Below are 18,778 nucleotides of genomic sequence, written 5' to 3'. Positions count from 1 at the left end.
ACACTATTTATACTATGCGTGGGTATAATAATTTATCTAGGTACTTATCTTACTACGGTGCTTATTTCTACTCGCTTGATGCGCTTAATGCTTAGGTATAAACTTGAAGAGCCAGGAGCTACCATTTCCTTGATCTTTATTCAACAACCGCGTTTGCACCTGTCGGTAGATTTCCAAGCTCTCAGCAACATCAAGTTTCCACGGAGAAGAGACATTTCTTAAAATTTTAATGTTTGATGTCGTAATTGAATGATTTTCCTGATATACATGTTCAGCTACCTTAGACCTAAACTCATAATTTAATCCCTTATCAGTTTCCCTCTTAGCCTTACTTACTTCTGCAATATGTTCTTTGAACCTTACATCTAACGATCTTTTTGTTTGACCTACATATACTTTATCACACTGTGAACAATTAATTTGATAAACCCCGGCCTTATTTAACATTTCTACTCTATCCTTTGTGGAGCCCAACAGTGTCTTCAGTTGATTGCTTCTGCTGGAGAATACTAAATCGATGCCGAATTTCCTCAGTCGATGGCGTAGCTGGTGGGTGATGTGTCGATCATAGGGGACCGATACCCTCTTCAGCGGTTCATCGATCGGTGTCAGTGTTGTCAGTTCGTTTTTCCGTAGGTTCCTCTGCTTCTTGTTGATGATTGCTTGTATTGTTCTTTCCTTGTATCCGTTTATCCTCGCTGTTTCCAAGATGTGTTGTAGCTCCTTCGTTTTTCTTCTTCGCTCAGGGGAATCGTCTGCATCCTGTGGATCATGTGATGAAAAGCTGCCATTTTGTGCTGATACGAATGATTTGATGTGTATGGGATGACTCTCATGGTGTTGGTGGGCTTCCTGTAGATTTCGAAGTCTAATGTTGCATTTGTTCCCTTGATAACCAGTAGATCCAAGAAAGGTAATTTACCTTCCTTTTCCTCCTCGTGGGTGAATTTGATGTCTTTATGCACGTTGTTTATCGCTTCCAAAATCCTGGGTAGATCTTTCCGGTTGATGATGCTGAAAATGTCGTCCACGTATCTCCACCACTTCTCGGGTAGTACTCCTTGTTCCTCTAGGTTGTCCTCCAAATTCGTCATGAATAATTCGCACAAAAACGGTGATAGCGGATTTCCCATAGGTGCACCCTTCGTTTGTTTGTAGAAGCTTCCACGGAATGTAAAGTAGTTCTCATTCATGCATAATCTTGCAAGCTTGAGATACATCTTTACCTTTCCTCGCCATGTTGTATCCGTCCGTTGTCCTAGTAGCCAATCCTCCAAAAGGTTCAGAGCATCCTTCACTGGAACGCTTGGGAACAATGCCGCTACGTCGAATGATACCATGATGTCCTCTTCTCCGATGTTTCCTGATTCCAATATCCTCTTGGTGAACTCCTGGGTGCTTACAACTGATCTGCTGGGGAACGGTTCCGGCATACTCTGGAACTCCTTGACTAACCACTTGGCCAAGTTTTGTGTAGGGGATCCCACTGATGAAACTATTTCTCGCATCTCTGTACCTGGCTTATGTATCTTTGGTAGTCCTTTGATCCTTGGTAACACAGGGTTCGTCATTTTAACGCGGGCTTCTCCGATGATCGTCTTGCATTCCTTTATCGTTTTATCCGTAAGTCGGATTAGTCCGGGTAGTGGGTCCACTCTCAAATGCCTGTATGGTCCTCCGTTGATTTTTGTCGTCATCTGTTCATCGTAGTCCTCTTTGTCCATTATCACCACTGCGTTTCCTTTGTCCGCCTTCATGTAGTAAACTGGTTTCTCCTTTAACTCCTTTAAAATCCTCCTCTCGCCTTTGTTCGATGTCCCATGATGTCCTGCTTTGATGGCGTCTGCTACGATGTTTCTCACACTATTCTGGTCCCGTTGATCAACATTTCGTGAAATCACTGTATCAGTATCCACGATTATCTGCTCTAGATCCGCTTTCTGGGTTGTCGCATACCCTAACCCCTTGTTGAGGTGTGCTAATTGTTCCTCCGTAAACTGCTGTGTCGAACGGTTAACAACGAATCCCTCGATCATTTGTACTGTGGGGTTAGTCGTTCTACCTTCCGTCGCTGATTTCCCTCGTAGAATGGCCAATTTCTTCTTGTGCAGTCTCCTCTTCCTGTCCGCTTCACACTCTTCGGCCCGCTGTACCTTCTTTAGGAATATGTCGAAAGAATCTTGGTTCTCCTTTGCCAGCTTGAGGTGCAGGTTGTAGCACTCCAAGTTCAACCTCTCTAGCTTGGCATAATGTCCCTTGATTGACAACTTCAACAAATCCGATTCCGCCCTCTTACTGATAGATTTTGGGATGTGAGCTCCCATCTTAATCCTATGGCTGACAGGAGTCAGCCTCTCCTTCTGGCACTTCTTAAGGAAGGCCACGTCCTTAAGAATACCTGCGATCCTCCTCTTCAAATCTATAAAAGTACTACGCTCGTTCCGCTTGGATGCCATTTTGATAAGAAAATTATTTTGAGCTTTTTAGTGGAATGTTTTCATCTGTCATAAGACGAGTTTAAACAATCCCATTGAATTCCACCACTTAATTGTATCCTGACAGATACGTATTTCGACCTCAACAGTAAGGCCGTCTTCAGTGTCTCGTACTTGACTCGACTTGAAGAAAATGATCGCAGCTTACACTATTTATACTATGCGTGGGTATAATAATTTATCTAGGTACTTATCTTACTACGGTGCTTATTTCTACTCGCTTGATGCGCTTAATGCTTAGGTATAAACTTGAAGAGCCAGGAGCTACCATTTCCTTGATCTTTATTCAACAACCGCGTTTGTACCTGTCGGTAGATTTCCAAGCTCTCAGCAACATCAAGTTTCCACGGAGAAGAGACATTCCTTAAAATTTTAATGTTTGATGTCGTAATTGAATGATTTTTTTGTGTGTAAAATAATGTGTAAAATAATGGTCCAATACAGAACCGCTATATTTCCTACGATTTTTCAATCCCAAATAGTGCTAGTCGACGGCATAAAATTTGGGAGAGTACCTTGTAGGCGGCGTTCAGCAATGTGATTGCGTGGTAGTTGCTACAATCAAGCTTATCGCCCTTTTTGCAGATGGGACACACGACACCTTCCATCCACTCCTGCGGCAGAACCTAATCCTCCCAAACCTTAGTTAATATCGCTCTAGTCAGTGCGTCACCACCATATTTTAACAGCTCTCCTGGTAGTTGGTCAACCCCTGGGGCTTTGTTGTTCTTCAGCCGGCCAATCTCCTCCTGGATTTCCTGGAGATCCGGAGCCGGTAAAATTATGTCCTGCGCGCGTTCTCCCAGGTCCATCACCATACCGCCATCTTCGTCTGCACATCGCCATTCAGGTGTTCTTCGTAGTGCTGCCGCCACATTTAGATCATTCGTAAGAAGGTTCCCGTTTATGTCAGGCTGTGACACGTGGCTCTTACGTGAAGCGCAGGTATACTGCAACGAGGTCGGATTCAATATTCGCACTGCGGTAAGTGTGGACGTTCGTGATGTCGGAGAAGAATTTACCGTCGATTAGAACTTGGTCGATTTGGCTTTCCTTTTCTTGGTTAGGTGATCTCCATGTGGTCTTGTGGATATTTTTGCGGGGAAAGAAGGTGCTTCGGACTACCATTCCGCGGGTGGCTGCGAAGTTTATGCATCGTTGGCCGTTATCATTCGATACGGTGTGCAGACTATCCGGTCCGATGACTGGTCTATACATTTCCTCCCTTCCTATCCTTCATGTCGACGTCCCGCAGTGGGCATAAATCGTATGTATGCTCCAGCTGTGCGTAGAACGCTTCTTTCTCGTCGTCGGGTCTCCCTTCGTGTGGGCAGTGCACGTTGATGATGCTATAGTTGAAGAAACGGCCTTTTATCCTCAGCTTGAACATCCTTGCGTTGATTGGCTGCCACCCAATCACACGTTGACGCATCTTACTCAGCACTATGAAGCCGGTTCCCAGCTCGTTGGTGGTGTCACAGCTTTGGTAGAGGGTAGCCGCTCGATGCCCGCTTTTCTACACTTTCTTTCCTGTCCATGAAATCTCCTGCAGCGCCTAATTTATCGTAGATCATCCTGTCGCATCATCCGATATGGCATATTTCTAATAGGAAACAATTAAACAGGATTGCCCGACCTGTACAACTTGTTGTAAGTAAATAGGTTAAGACTAAGTGTCCTAAACATAAGTGAATTTTTGAAATACATTTTACAAATGAAAAATGAGTCTCTGAGCCTCCTATAAAACGTTTATGTTTTTGTGTAGAACTGTATATTGGCTAAAAATTCCGAGCCCAGAGTCCGATCAGCCCAATTTCGAATAGGAAACAATGGGACATATATATCATTTACGTATACTTAGTATACGAGAAAGGAAAAATATTTTAAGCTCTTTTCAGTGAAATGTATTCAACCGTCTAAGACGAGTTTAGTACTTTTCATTTAATTCCACTACGTTTTGTTATCTTTGCAGATACGTATTTCGACCTCAACTGTGAGGCCGTCTTCAGTGTCTCGACTTACGATACGAGAATGGCAAAAATAATATTTTGGCCATAACTTTCAAGCCTATAATACGATCCGGACAATTTTCAATCGATCCCAGTCGAATGCAACTTGTTGTGAGCAAATCGGTTATGGATAAATGCCAAGAAGTGAGCTAAACCTTTTAACACGTTTTTGGTTTAAAAAGACTGTATTTTGACCATAATTTATTAGCCCATAGAACGATCCGGCTAATTTATAATAGAAAACAATGGCACAGAATTGCCAAAAAAGTGAGCAAGAAAATTTTCCGCACAGACTCACACACAGACATCACCTCAATTCGTCGAACTGGGTCGATCGGTATTTAACACTATGGGTCTCAGGGCCTTCTATAGAAAGTTTGTTTTTGGACCGAATATATAGCCTTTACTCGTACCAAGTACGAAAAAGGAAAAAAAAACTCATTGATAATTTATTAGCGTTGTAGAACATTGACAATCAAACTGTTCATTTATTCCAACATTTGTATGTTCTGATTTCTACATCGTACACATGATTACATGCATTGCACGAATTGGTTGAACAAGCCATTAAGGATGTCCTGGACATTATACTTGATCAACTGCCCACACAAGTTATCGCGATCTTTTGCAGCGTCCTGGAAGATGTTCAGCAGATATTGCACCACGTACACTTCATTGGATATGTAGCTGAGCTCCGAGCCAATATTGTCGAAGTACTGAAAACAAATGTGAAACTATGATTATTGCTACCCTGCAAAAGTTTATGGAGAAAATTACCGCATTGATGCAGTTTGTAGATGTAGAAGCGCAAATATTCAGTTGTTTGGAGAAAGATTTGAAATCACTTTTCACCAAATCTAAGATATCCTGTACGGGGCTCACGAGTGTCGGGATGGTATCCACATAAGTCTGCAGACATGAAGTTCCGAATTTGACCAATTGGTTTGGTGAGGCGACGGCATCATCGAAGATCTCCAAGCTACAGGTATCGTAATTTACTTCGTTAGACAACATGCCATAGTACGACAGGAGTTGGTCGAAGGTCTGCTGCAGTTGGTTCTCCAGTAGATACACATCATAACCAGCATTGGAGCTGAACTGCTGAAGGACATAAGTGATCTGCCAATCCAAATTGTTTATGTTGCTGAAAACGTTTTCCAGATTGGTTTGTGTAGCTCCGTAAGTGTCGTTCAACGTTTGGTATGTGGAGTTGACGAGCGATTCAACTTTGCTGGTGGCAGTCGTAAACTTGGTGAGAGCAGAGTTAAGATTTTTGTAGAAGGCGGTCATAACGGGTGATATGTTTTTCAGGCTCGTGGCGATTGTAAGTAGACCTTGTGCTCCAACGTTGATGGCTGCGTAGTCGGCGAAGATTCCTCCACACAGGAATCCCAGTACGCAAGTGAGAGTTAGCAAATGCTTCATCTTTGATTTTCTAGATCTGTTGCGAAGGTAGTTACTGGAACACTCAATTGAAACTGATGCCAAATGGTTTGAATGGGGAGAGTATTTATAGGGGCTTGTAAGCTAAGAATTTTGATAAGGTACAAAAGAGACCATTCATTCGGAACTCGGGACGGCATCTGACGGACACCTGAGCTAACTCTGACAATTTTCGATTTGAAGTAACGAGAGCATGGGTGAAATAGAAGAAGTGGGAGTTGCATTTCGAGATTTGTTGCACCTGAAGCTTCATGATTCGAAATTTATCTCTTTTTGATTTGCATATAATTAAATAAATCATCACGAACCGGCTCTTCCCAGAAAGTCTCTGTGATAAAGACATAATAATAAAAATAATCCATTAGACAGTATTTGAATATGTTTGAAGCATCGAGTTGACAAAAAATGTCTAGGCATAAGATGTAACAGGAAGAGAATTTACAGCATGAATAAAAAATCGAAATAATTACACTATTGTTGTCTGCTAACTGTCTGAAGTTTACGTCAATTCATTTTACGCATGTTGGTTTAGGTGTGCTAAATTAAATGGAAATCGTCTCAACCAGACCACAGACAATATTTTCAAAAACACTCAAGGTTACATTATTAAAATGCTGCGTAGAACCGTTCTTTACAAATTGGTAGCTTGAGTTTAAAGTAGAGTAAATTTATTTTAAATTTAATATCCATTGAATTTTTAAAGGAAGCTTCTATAAATAAGCTGATTACCTATTTATTCCGATAATTTCTCTACTTGTTTCAAAACTAACTGTAGGGTCAAACTTAGTTCCCGCTGTTGAGCCAAATGAATCAAAGAAGTACTGCTTCGTATCGTCGTCGCTGAAAGCACTGACGAATGGTCAACCGTTTTTTCGATGAATACATTCGTACCCAGGCCTTACATATCTAGGAAAGCAGTTTTTCATTATACCGCTTGCTATTCCGTCCAAATTTACTAATCCTGGTTATGAATGATACGTGTACCTAAACTTCAACTTAAAGGGTGTTTCAGTGACTTATGGTTTTAATTGATAATATTTTGAACGAATTGCTCGTAGGAATCATTAAATTATCCACCATATACAACTTCAAAATTTGAACTCTTTTGCATAGAATGTATTACCATAATATTGTAGTCCATTCGTTAGATAGCCAATATTCAATGCAGATCATTCCACTACTTTTTACAGTATGTTTGCCTGTGCTGAGTACGTCAAACAGTTGGTTTATGCGAACAATGCTTTCATTTAGATCATCGACCGCCATCAAGATATAAAAGCTTCCCTGCAAAACCAACTTAATCATCAGTTCGCAGTAAACCATCGTGGCTCATTCGTAGTAGTCGCTCAACGTTACATCAATCAGCTATGAATCTATTCTCCGTCCTCGTAGGCGCTGCCTGCCTAACTGCATACGCCCAAGCTTCATCACTTAGCACCACCGTAGCGAACGCTATCAGTACGTCCAACCTTAACCTGGCCACGGCAATCCAACAGGTCAACAGTACGATCAACACTGCTGATCAGACCGCCCTGGCTTCTTGGAATCAATTAGGTCAAACCCTGGAGAACCTTTATACCACGTATTACGATAGTTTCGAGAATTACACCACCATCGATTTGAGTGTTTTCACTACCGCCATCAGCAACATCCAAAACACGTTCAGCAGCGCTCCCACAACCATTCAGGGTGACTCCATCAGTAATCTGTTCTCCGCCGTTCAGTCGAGTGCTGACCAAGTAGCAGAAATCCTTACTGATGCTGCGGCCAACATTTCCAGTGTCTGCGCCAGCAGCTGCACCACGAAGGCAACCACTTGCACAACCAAGTATGGTGCAAAGTTGGCTGTTGATCCGATTACTGTCGACCGCGTGACAGCTTGTATTACTGCCGAACAAACCCGATATGGCAATATTGGTTCCAATATCTCAACGCTGTACAACAATATCTCTACCAACGCCGTAAACTACTTTGCAGTCGTGGACGTTTGTGACACTCCGTCGGCGGATGTTCTGAACAACAAAACTGCGAGTTATACTCCTACAATTAGTTGTCTATCGAATGTAAGATGATAACCCACCGCTGTTTACTTTTACTTCAATATTTAACTTTTTATTTCCCTTGCACATTCACAGTACCTTAGCAGTGTTAACAATTTCCAACTATACACATCATATGTTGACAACATTCGATCTACCCAGACGGATTTGGTGGCTTTCCGCGTTCAGCGTTGTGCATCCCTTGTTGAATTGGACATCCAGGATCGCGTCACTACGGTGCTGAGCAACTTCTACAACTGCGTGGGATGAAAAGGTGCTAGTTGTCTGAAATGGTTGGATCCAAAATTATATATTCCAGTTTATAATTCCATTGATTTTTTATATGATACAATGCAGATATGTTTCGATTTTATCACGTTCCGATTTTGACACACTTCGGTTTCGTCAACAAAATTATGCCAACAAGAAAATTCAAAATGTCCTGGAGTTCAGAACATGTGATACACCTGATTAACCAAGCCCTGAACGACGTATTCATGCATCGTTGAATATTTTAGCAGGTACATTGAGCCGATAGGATTTTACTCATTACTTTTACATGCAACTGCAGGCCTTTTCGTTTCTCCAAAACGTCCTTGAGTTCAAAACAGTTCAGAACATGTGATCTATCCAATCAACCAAATCCTGAACGATGTATCCGTGCATCATTAAACATCCCAGGAGTTCCATCGAGCTGGTAGGACCGAGCTGCAGTGGACCCTCCATGAGTTGATGTTCCAAGATACGATATCGAATCGTTGAAACAAATAATGCCATACTAAAATATTTTCACGGTTACACTGATAGTCCTTTCGAACAATTTTCCAAGAACTTCTGTTCCACATATCGAGCGACCGTATTACACCTGCCGCCGCCGCCGACTGTTTTTGGCACGCAGCCTACAATTTTGCATCGGCGCGCCGCTTATCTGTGATCTTCGACGCCGATTCAAATTCGAAAAACTTCGCATAGTTTCCCGATAGACATCTCCAACTAATCACGTTGAGACTCCAATGATTTTTTCGTGAAAATACTAAGAAGAACTTTACTGATTATGAATTGACTATACGATTGTATTATATTTATTGAACAACTACTCAATCTTACAATTTCACAGAGAGTTCATTATATACCCGACGTTTCGACACGGGACACAATTTCCGTGTAGAAACGTCGGGTACATGATAAACTCGTTGTGAAATTGTAAGACTGAGTAGTCGTTCTATCAGTGGCGTAGCCACGGGGGTGGTTTTGGACATAACCCCCCCCCCCCTCAGAGACAAAATTTTCAGAAGAAATTTTTTTTTTCGAAAAAAAAATGTTCAAAACCCCCATCCCCCCAGACCAATTTTCTGGCTACGCCACTGCGTTCAATAAATATAACTAAGAAGAACTTCGAGTGCAAATTCTAAACGATTACCCTCCCCCTCCGGACCCTCCCCCTTTTTATGGTTGAGAAAACTAGGTGGCCCAAAAGCGTAATTTTAGGCAGTGATATATGAAACTGGTCATATTTGGAGATTTAATAGTCTGTTTAACAGCCCGTATGCACAGAGGTATTCAATATGATTCAATTGAATGAGATTTGTGCAAATAATGGAACAAAAACTTTTTTAAGGCCTCCAATACATCTGGCATTTTGTGGTGAAGTTGCTATGAATAAATAAAAATTGTATGTGATGAAGCATGAATTTATAGTGATCCAACAAATCTATATAAATCCCTAGAGCCCGTGGGAATGTTTCACCATTAAAATGTGTCCAACTCAGATGTTCTAGGTTCTTCAAAATATCCGGGAGTTGAGTTCAATTGGTCTACCATGTCAACTACGCCTGATATCAAACCTACAGAAACCCAGCGTGTTCATATCAGTCCTAAGAGCCCATGCGCAAGCTTCTTCATTCAAATAAGTACAACGCAGATGTTCTAGGTACTCCAAATTGTCCGGGAGTTGAGTTCAATTGGTCTACCATGTAAACTACGCCTGATATTGAACCGACAGCGACCCAGCGGGTCCATATAGCTCCTTAGAGGTCATGCAAATGCATCACCAGTCAAATAAGTTCAATGCAGATGTTATAGGTTATCCAAATTGTCCGGGAGTTGAGTTCAATTGGTCTACCATGTCATCTACGCCTGATATCAAACCGACAGCGACCCAGCATGTCCTTATAAGTCCTAAGAGCCCATGCGAATGCTTCCTTATTCAAATAAGTATAACGTAGATGTTCTAGGTTCTCCGAATTATTCGGGAGTTGAGTTCAATTTGTCTACCATGTCAACAACGCCTGATATCAAACCGACAGCGACCCAGCGTGTCATGTCCTCGAGTCAATGCGAATGCTTCATCATTCAAACAAGTCCAACGCAGATGTTCTAGGCTCTCCAAATTATCCTGGAGTTGAGTTCAATTTGTCTACCATGTCAACTACGACTGATATCAAACCGACAGCGACCCAGCGTGTCATGTCTTAAGAGTCCATGCGAATGCTCTATCATTCAAATAAGTCCAACGCAGGCTCTAGGCTCTCCAAATTGTCCAGGAGTTGAGTTCAATTGGCCTACCAAGTCAACTACACCTGATATCAAACCGACACCAACCCAACTTGTCCTTGGAGCCCATGCGAATGCTTCATCATTCAAATAAGGCCAACGCAGATGTTTTAAATTCTCCAAATTGTCCGGGAGTTGAATTCAATTAGTCTACCAAGTCAACTTCGCCTTGTGTCGAACCTATAGCAACCCAGCGAGTCCATATAAATTTAAAAATCCCAGCACGTCTTAGTCTGGTACCAGGCGTGAATCATTCGCCAAGGCTCTGAGATGTGGACATGATGGGTTGTTTTCGAATTAGAACCAGTCTTGATTGAGCAGGTAGACCAGATGATCTAAGCTCCAGAATCTGAAATTGACCTATTTGAATAGTCAATCAGTCGTTGCGTTTATAGCGATTTTTATGAACGTGCTTGGTTACTTTTATTATGAAGTCATTTGAATAGTGAAGCATTCACAAGAGTTTAGGAAATTATCCGTACATGTATTACAGTCAAACCTTCATGAGCCGATGTGTGTTTGTGTGTGGCTGACGAGGTAGACCAATTGACCTTAATTCCAGAACAATTTGGAGGATCTATAACATCTACTTTGGACTTATTTGAATTTCTAAACATTCGCTAAGGTTCAATGAACTTACATGGGCAAGTTGGGTTACTTTTTGTTTTTACCAGGTGTAGTTGATCTGGTAGACCAACTGAACTCAACTCCAGAAAAATTTGGAGAACCTAGAACATCTGAATTGGATATATTTGTATGATGGAGCATTCGCATGGGCTCTTAGGACTTATATGGACACGATGGGTTGGTGTCGGTTTGATATCAGGCGTAGTTGACATGGTAAACCAATTGAACTCAACTCTAGGATAATTTGAGGAACCTAGAACATCTACGTTGTACTTATTCGAATAATGAAACATTCGCATAAGCTCTTAGGACTGATATGACCACGCTGGGTTGCTGTCGGTTTGATATCAGGCGTAGTTGACATGGTAGACCAATTAAACTTAAATAGAACATCTGCATTCAACTTATTTGACTGGTGATGCATTTGCATGACCTCTAAGGTGCTATATGGACCCGCTGGGTCGCTGTCGGTTTAACCTCTGAAAACCTCAGAGATATATGGTTTTCAAAATTAAAAGTTCGTCCTGGGCATTTACGAGTTAACTTTATTGCCGTGTTTTAGGATTTCCGTTGAAGTCCAAAGAATTTCTAGATTTTTTTTTTGAACGGAGAAAAGTCGTTTGATAGAAAGCCATTTGACCGAAAGCCAAATGTTGTTTGGCCAAATATGGCATTTGACCGAACAAACCATTTAGCCGAAGCCCATCTAGCCTAAAACTATGACGCCAAAAATGTCATTTGGTCGAAAGGTACATACAGTCGAAAATGACGTGTGGCCGAACAGTTTCTTTAGCTGAAAGAATCAGTTGCCGAATATCTCAATTGGTCGAAATGGTCTTTTAAAAGAAAAAGCCATTTGGTCGAAATGGTCGTCCGGCTTAAAATGTCGGAGTGTTTGCAAAAAGGTCATTTTCGGTCCAAATGGCTCTTTCTGCAAAATAACCAAACGGCATTTTCGGCAAAACGACATTTTCTGCCAAACAGCAGTCTAAAGGCCTGCTAGGGCAAACAACTTTGTTTGGTTAAATTACAAGCTCGGCCGAATGTCCCTTTTGGGTGTATATCGCTTTTGACCAAATTACATTTTTGGTCAAACCATTTGCTACCCAACAACCGTTGTAACATTGGACGGATATTTTGAATTAAATTTATAGGAAATCCAATAGCTTTGGACGTTTTTATCTTTTAAAGCAAAATAACGCTAGGCTTGGCAATTCAAAGTCCAAAGCGAGACCAAAACACAACCCGTCTTTGCCTGACTACTTGACTGTCTTGGGAGGTGAAATATTTCGTACGGGTATCTTCTCGGCTAAACAAAGTGGTAGACTGCTTCAGTGAGTGCAGCACAGGCTTGTAAAATGTCATCTGCATGTCGTTTGACTAATTTGTTAATAATTTTCTTCAGAAGTAAAATTCACATCATAATTTTAGCTGTACTCATAACGGTTGAGCAGGGCTATATTTTTGTTCAAAAGTACATTGCTCTAAATATAACATCTAAGGCTGGAGACTGAAAACTCTCCAAAATGTCACGTGTCATTTGGTATAATGTCATTTGAATGATATTTTGCCTCCCACGTCCCAGATTACATATTTACAGCAATGTCTTGTTAGACAAAGTTGTAGGCACATTTAAGCGCTATAAGTTCGTCATACATCAATAGGGGAGGAGGTTCGGTTGTGGGCACCATTTTTTTTTGTCCATAACTTTGGCCCTGGTTGATCTTATGTCGACATTTGCATAGCAATAGAAAGCTAAACGTATAACCTTTCTACTAGCAAAGAAATTAGTATGATTTCATCGATTTGGAAAAAATATTGACAATTTAGAAAATTTGACATTTTTGGACATTTTCATTTTGTGGCTCGGTTGTGGGCACCCTTGAAAACTTCGTTAAAAACAAAGAAGCATGAATAAAAACCACCCAGATTTAGAGACAAGGAATAGTTTATTCATTCTAAAAGCCAGGAGACACTAAAAAACTCAAATCAATTCACCTAGCAGTGATAATGTCTCTCTCGGTGAATTAAGGAGGATGTTGAAAAAAATCACATAAGAAAGGTCTAAAATAGCACTTTAGGTGAATGGGTTTCAATTTTACATTGGTTTACGTTTTATTGGTATGCATCACAGTCAAAAAAAAGATCACCCTAGCGGCAATAGTGCCTTTCTCGTACATTTCAAAAAATAATATTTTGCCCATAAATTTTGATTCCATAGTCCGATCTGACCAATTTTCAATAGGAAACAATGGGAAGGCATTCCCCGTCGAATGCAACTTGTTGCAAGCAAATCGGTCAACGCTTTGTTTCAAAAAGTGTGTGTATAATAAATAGACATGCCCAAAGAATAAAAATATTAAATAAACTCCTTATTTCGAACAATTATGTCAAAATAATTATAAAAACTGCATAGAAACGTTATTAAAAATAAGTTAAGGGACAACTAAAACGATATTGAATGATTTATCAATAAAATTAGGGTGCCCATAACCATAACCAATAAGGGTGCCCACAACCGAATTTCGCAGCCTTTCTGGAATGTGGAGAAAAAAAATTCCCCGCTAAAATGATGATGGCAATCAACACTGGGCCTCAAAATAGATTAAATTTACTGTGTAAATACGCATAAGAACTCTCTTTTTGAATTAAATCACTTCAATTTATGACACTTTGAAAAAGACAAAAAAAAACTTTCGTGTTGTTTTTCTTGTACAAAAAAAAATTATTTCTAGTTCAAAGTAGAGATGCCCATCCGGTTTGATATTGAGCACAAAACATCATGCTATTATAGCAAACAAATGACGGTTGTCAGAATGACAGCATCTCTTATCTATCAAAAGATACATAGGGGTGCCCATAACCGAACGGTGCCCACAACCGAACCTCCTCCCCTAATCAATAGCTAACTTCTGAAAAAAGTTCTAGAAAAATTATACAAACGAATGCAAATGACATTTTACAACACTGGAGCAATGGGTCCTGAAAGTATAGATCTCGTGTTCAACCATTTGATTAAATCTAGGAAGGTGCCAAACTGATATTGCCACTTGAAAGTCTGTAAATAATAAACAATTGTCTTTCAAGGTTTCCTCAAGGAAAAAACCCTTAAGCTCTTTCATTTTTGCTCGCACTAGAGGAGTAGAAGTATCGCGGTCTTTAAGTTCCGTTAAAAAGTTAGAAGTTTTCAAAAGTGGAATGTGTGGACTTTCAAGCCTGTCGCAGGTAGATTGAGAGCAGTGGTTTTAAAAAGTGGAGTGTTGTGGAATAAATATTTTGGTGTCTTCCAGATATAGCTTGTGGCCGTCAGTGCATCTGACCATTTCGTGAGACTACTCCATTTGCCGGAGGATTTATTGTGAAAAAAAAAACAGATTAATCTACCTAGCGGAGATGATGCCTTTCTCGCTCATTATGTCAAGAAAAATTCTTTAAAGAGGTCAAATAGAACAAATATAAAGCAATTAATGGTTTTGACTGTTATATAGTCTTCCAAAAATGTGGCAAAATTGGATCGTGGAGAAACCATATCAAAACCGTCATAAAATCGGGTGTAGACGAATTCAGGGGCAGATAAAATTTTAACAAGCTAAAAATCGAGTCATCACTGTATCTTGTACATATTCGTTGATGGAATGATGCTATGGCAGTTTCATTGCAAAGAATTGATTTTTTTTCTGAATTTAAATTGTAAACAAATAATCAATCAAAAGCGTCCATTTTTGAAAGAATTAAAACCAAAAATAGTGAACAATTCAAATTACACATGTTCCAAAATCTGAAAAAAAATCACGGTGTCTTCGAAATATTGAGAATGTAGCTAAAACTATTTTGAGAGCCTATTCCGACTACAAGCTTTATCAGGATAAAGCTATAATAAGGAGGCTCTTGATGTCAAAGTTGTCGTGTAACATCTCGTAATCTAAACAAACTGTAAGCGTCACCTTTTAGAAAACCAAGAGTGTCGAATGCAACTTGTTGCGAGCAAATTGGTTAAGAGTATGTGCCTGAAAAGTGGGCTAGACTTTTTGCGCACATACACACACATACACACACAAACACACACACACACACACACACACACACACACACACACACACACACACACACACACACACACACACACACACACACAGACATCACCTCGATTCGTCGAGCTGAGTCGATCGGTATATAATACTATGGGTCTCCGAGCCCCTATAAAAAGTTTGTTTTTGGAGCGAACATATAGCATATGTTTTGTATACGAGAAAGGCAAAAAGATAAATTAAATAGTTTTCAATAAGTGTTATATTAGATTAACGTTTGCCATTCGCGTTGGACTTCCAGCGCAAAGGCGCTTTTTTGTACGGGCTGGAAATGGGAAAGCGACCAGCGGAGTCAGTTTGGGGTTCCCGTTAATTTTGTTGTGGGTCGCAGAGCGACCATTCGGACAAACGTTTAATTCCACCAAATGAAATTCGGCTAACCGTGCCATTCGGCCACGTGGCCTTTTGGCCGAAAGACCCATCTGGCCGAAAATGTCATTTAGCCGAAATGGATATACGGCCGAAAATATCGTTTAACCGAACGGAAATACCGGCCAAACGACTATCTCAGCCAAACAACCTTTTAGAGACAACGGCTTTCCCGGCCGAATGTTTCTTTGGCCAAATGAAATTTTTGATCAAACCTCTTCAACTTTGAAGAGTTTTCCATACACGCAGAAAAATCTGGTACGACTGAAACATCTATTCCGTTTGTTGCATCAAACAACGAGACATGTATATTTTAATCTTTAAATTTGTTGTTCCAACACTGATGCAGTGCTTCATTCAAACAAACTTCATTATTGTTTCAATCCTGCATCCTGAAACAATAATAATATGACAATAAAATTGAAAAATTGCATAAATTGATCAACATAAATAATTCTGTATACACGGAGTGAGCATGAAGCAGAGGATAGGTGCATGACTCTCATTCGCCATGTAGCTAGTTCGATTCTGTTGCTGTCATGTTTTCCTTTTTTGTTGATGTTATCTTATTCTCGATAAAGTAGCTTTGCAGCAATTTCGTAAGTAAAAACAACCAGGAATTTTGTTGTTCTGATGTATTATTTGACAGTGATAGTAAAACAAAAATATTTTTTTGTTTTAAAAACGGGGGATGGTGCCTTTCACGTGTATTATAAAATGTGCAGGTTTGAATTACAGCTAGTTCCAGATATGTTTGGGCACGTACTTGTGGGCCAACGATATTTTAAACAGAATAAGAATGCAATAAAAAATGTTACTCATTGATATTTTATTAGCGTTGTAGAACAACGACAACCAGACTGTTCATTTATTCAAACATTTGTAAGTTCTGATTACAACATCGTTCACATAATTACATGCATCGCACGAATTGGTTGAACAAGCCATTGAGGATGTCCTGGACATTATACTTGATCAACTGCCCACACAAGTTATCGCGATCTTTTGCAGCGTCCTGGAAGATGTTCAGCAGATATTGCACCACGTACACTTCATTGGATATGTAGCTGAGCTCCGAGCCAATATTGTCGAAGTACTGAAAACAAATGTGAAACTATGATTATTGCTACCCTGCAAAAGTTTATGGAGAAAATTACCGCATTGATGCAGTTGGTTGAAGTAGAAGCGCAAATGTTCAGTTGTTTGGAGAAAGATTTGAAGTCACTTTTCACCAAATCCAATATATCCTGTACGGGACTCACGAGTGTCGGGATGGTATCCACATAAGTCTGCAGACATGAAGTTCCGAATTTGACCAACTGGTTTGGTGAAGCGACGGCATCATCGAAGATCTCCAAGCTGCATGTGTCGTAATTCACTTCATTAGACAACATGCCATAGTACGACAGGAGTTGGTCGAAGGTCTGCTGTAGTTGGTTCTCGAGTATATTAACATCATTACCAGCGTTTGAACTGAACTGCTGAAGGACATAAGTGATCTGCCAATCCAAATTGTTTATGTTGCTGAAAACGTTTTCCAGGTTGGTTTGTGTAGCTCCGTAAGTGTCGTTCAACGTTTGGTATGTGGAGTTGACGAGCGATTCAACTTTGCTGGTGGCAGTCGTAAACTTGGTGAGAGCAGAGTTGAGATTTTTGTAGAAGGCTGTCATAACGGGTGATATGTTTTTCAGGCTCGTGGCGATTGTAAGTAGACCTTGTGCTCCAACGTTGATGGCTGCGTAGTCGGCGAAGATTCCCCCACACAGGAATCCCAACACACAAGTGAGAGTTACCAAATGCTTCATATTTAACTTACTTTTTCTAATCTGTTGCAAAGAAACACTTGACAGTAACTGATGCCAAATCGTTAGAATGGCTAAACTATTTATAGGAATATGCGAGTCATATCATGACTGGTACACTAACCAAAGAATAATGGGGAGTATTCATTCGGACGGACGCAGACATCGTTAAATTTTAAATAACGCATGTGAGGTAAATATCTACTTGATGTAATCAGTCAAATCAATTTATTTGTGTCACTTGTGGAGTAACCTGATCAAAATCATATTTTTAAAGCACAACAAACAGGAATAAAAAAAAATAGATTTTTGAAAAGTAGGATTATTTTCTAACATGAAACAAATAAATAATTGTTGTCTGCTTACTGTCTAGTATTTGACGTCAATGCCGTTCATGCATGTTGATTTAGGTGTGCTGGGCTAAATGGGTATCTTATTAACTAGATGGTAGGGACTATTTTCAAGAACATTCAAGGGCACAGAGATATTCACCTCAACTTGCTTGTTATATTATTATTTTTTGTAATTTGTATCAAATAAAATAAATTTCTGAATACAATATTTGTTTTAAATGTATAAAAAAGATTAATCCACCTATACTACTACACCAAAAACGAAAAGTTGTGACATTCTTTACATTAGGCATTTTGTATTAAATCTAGCATGAAAACACATTGCGTAAAAATGAGATATCTTTTCAGTCAGTTTACCAATTTGTACCAAACAACCATGTATTCTTAACAAAACTAATTCTGGATATCAAAAGTGATTCGATAGAATGCTCGTGTAAATATTACTGAATAAAAGGCTCAGGTGCTGGGACAATATTTGGATGAAGTGAGATCTATTACTAGAAAATTTAAAAATATGAAAGCCCCGGGTGATGATGGTTTTTTCTACATACCGTAATCGGGTTAGGGACAAAAGGTCGAAAGACAAAAGGTCGAAAGGACAAAAGGTCGAAAGACAAAACGTAGAAAGACAAAAGGTCGAAGGGACAAAAGGTCGAAAAGGACAAAAGGTCGAAAGGGACAAAAGGTCGAAAGGACAAAACGTCGAACGGGACAAAACGTCGAATGGGACAAAAGGTCGAAAGAAACAAAAAACAAGAAGGCGAAAGGGACAAAAGGTCGAAATAGACAAGAAACTGAAACGGGGAGAATCAATCTCGCATCAGAGTTGGCCTACACAGTTGGCAAAAACTCTGCTTTTTTATTTTTCACAATGTTTAACAATTTAATAAAATTCATTCAGTGAGTTCTACTAATAGATGGATGTTTTAGTTTTCTAAATGTCACTTCGATTTGTCAAAATGGCACACGCCGCACATCAAATACACCGGCGTGTATTACA

At 40.0% G+C, this 18,778-nt stretch overlaps 3 protein-coding genes across 3 annotated transcripts in view; 1 reads left to right on the top strand and 2 right to left on the bottom strand.

Annotated features, from left to right (window-relative positions):
- Positions 1 to 8,256, top strand: part of LOC134208922 (uncharacterized) — a 46,505-nt gene extending 38,249 nt beyond the window's left edge. Inside the window, exons 2-3 of the mRNA XM_062684883.1 lie at positions 7,138 to 8,010; positions 8,083 to 8,256. Coding sequence (XP_062540867.1) covers positions 7,315 to 8,010; positions 8,083 to 8,256 — 870 coding nt within the window. The 5' untranslated portion in view covers positions 7,138 to 7,314. The remainder of the gene's footprint in view (positions 1 to 7,137; positions 8,011 to 8,082) is intronic.
- Positions 5,038 to 5,929, bottom strand: LOC134208923 (uncharacterized). Its single transcript, XM_062684885.1, has 2 exons — positions 5,282 to 5,929; positions 5,038 to 5,220 (listed from the first exon to the last, which is right to left on the bottom strand). The coding sequence occupies exons 1-2, from the start codon at positions 5,927 to 5,929 to the stop codon at positions 5,038 to 5,040; spliced, it is 831 nt and encodes a 276-aa protein (XP_062540869.1).
- Positions 8,257 to 16,448: 8,192 nt separating the features above from the next.
- Positions 16,449 to 17,428, bottom strand: LOC134208918 (uncharacterized). The gene is made up of 2 exons (XM_062684880.1): positions 16,781 to 17,428; positions 16,449 to 16,719 (listed from the first exon to the last, which is right to left on the bottom strand). The coding sequence occupies exons 1-2, from the start codon at positions 17,426 to 17,428 to the stop codon at positions 16,537 to 16,539; spliced, it is 831 nt and encodes a 276-aa protein (XP_062540864.1). The 3' UTR covers positions 16,449 to 16,536.
- Positions 17,429 to 18,778: the final 1,350 nt, after the last annotated feature.

Source organism: Armigeres subalbatus, chromosome 2, assembly GCF_024139115.2.
Source record: "Armigeres subalbatus isolate Guangzhou_Male chromosome 2, GZ_Asu_2, whole genome shotgun sequence".
Lineage (NCBI taxonomy): Eukaryota > Metazoa > Arthropoda > Insecta > Diptera > Culicidae > Armigeres > Armigeres subalbatus.
The sequence above is the reverse complement of the archived record's forward strand: the minus strand, read 5'-3'. Positions and strand labels throughout refer to the sequence as shown.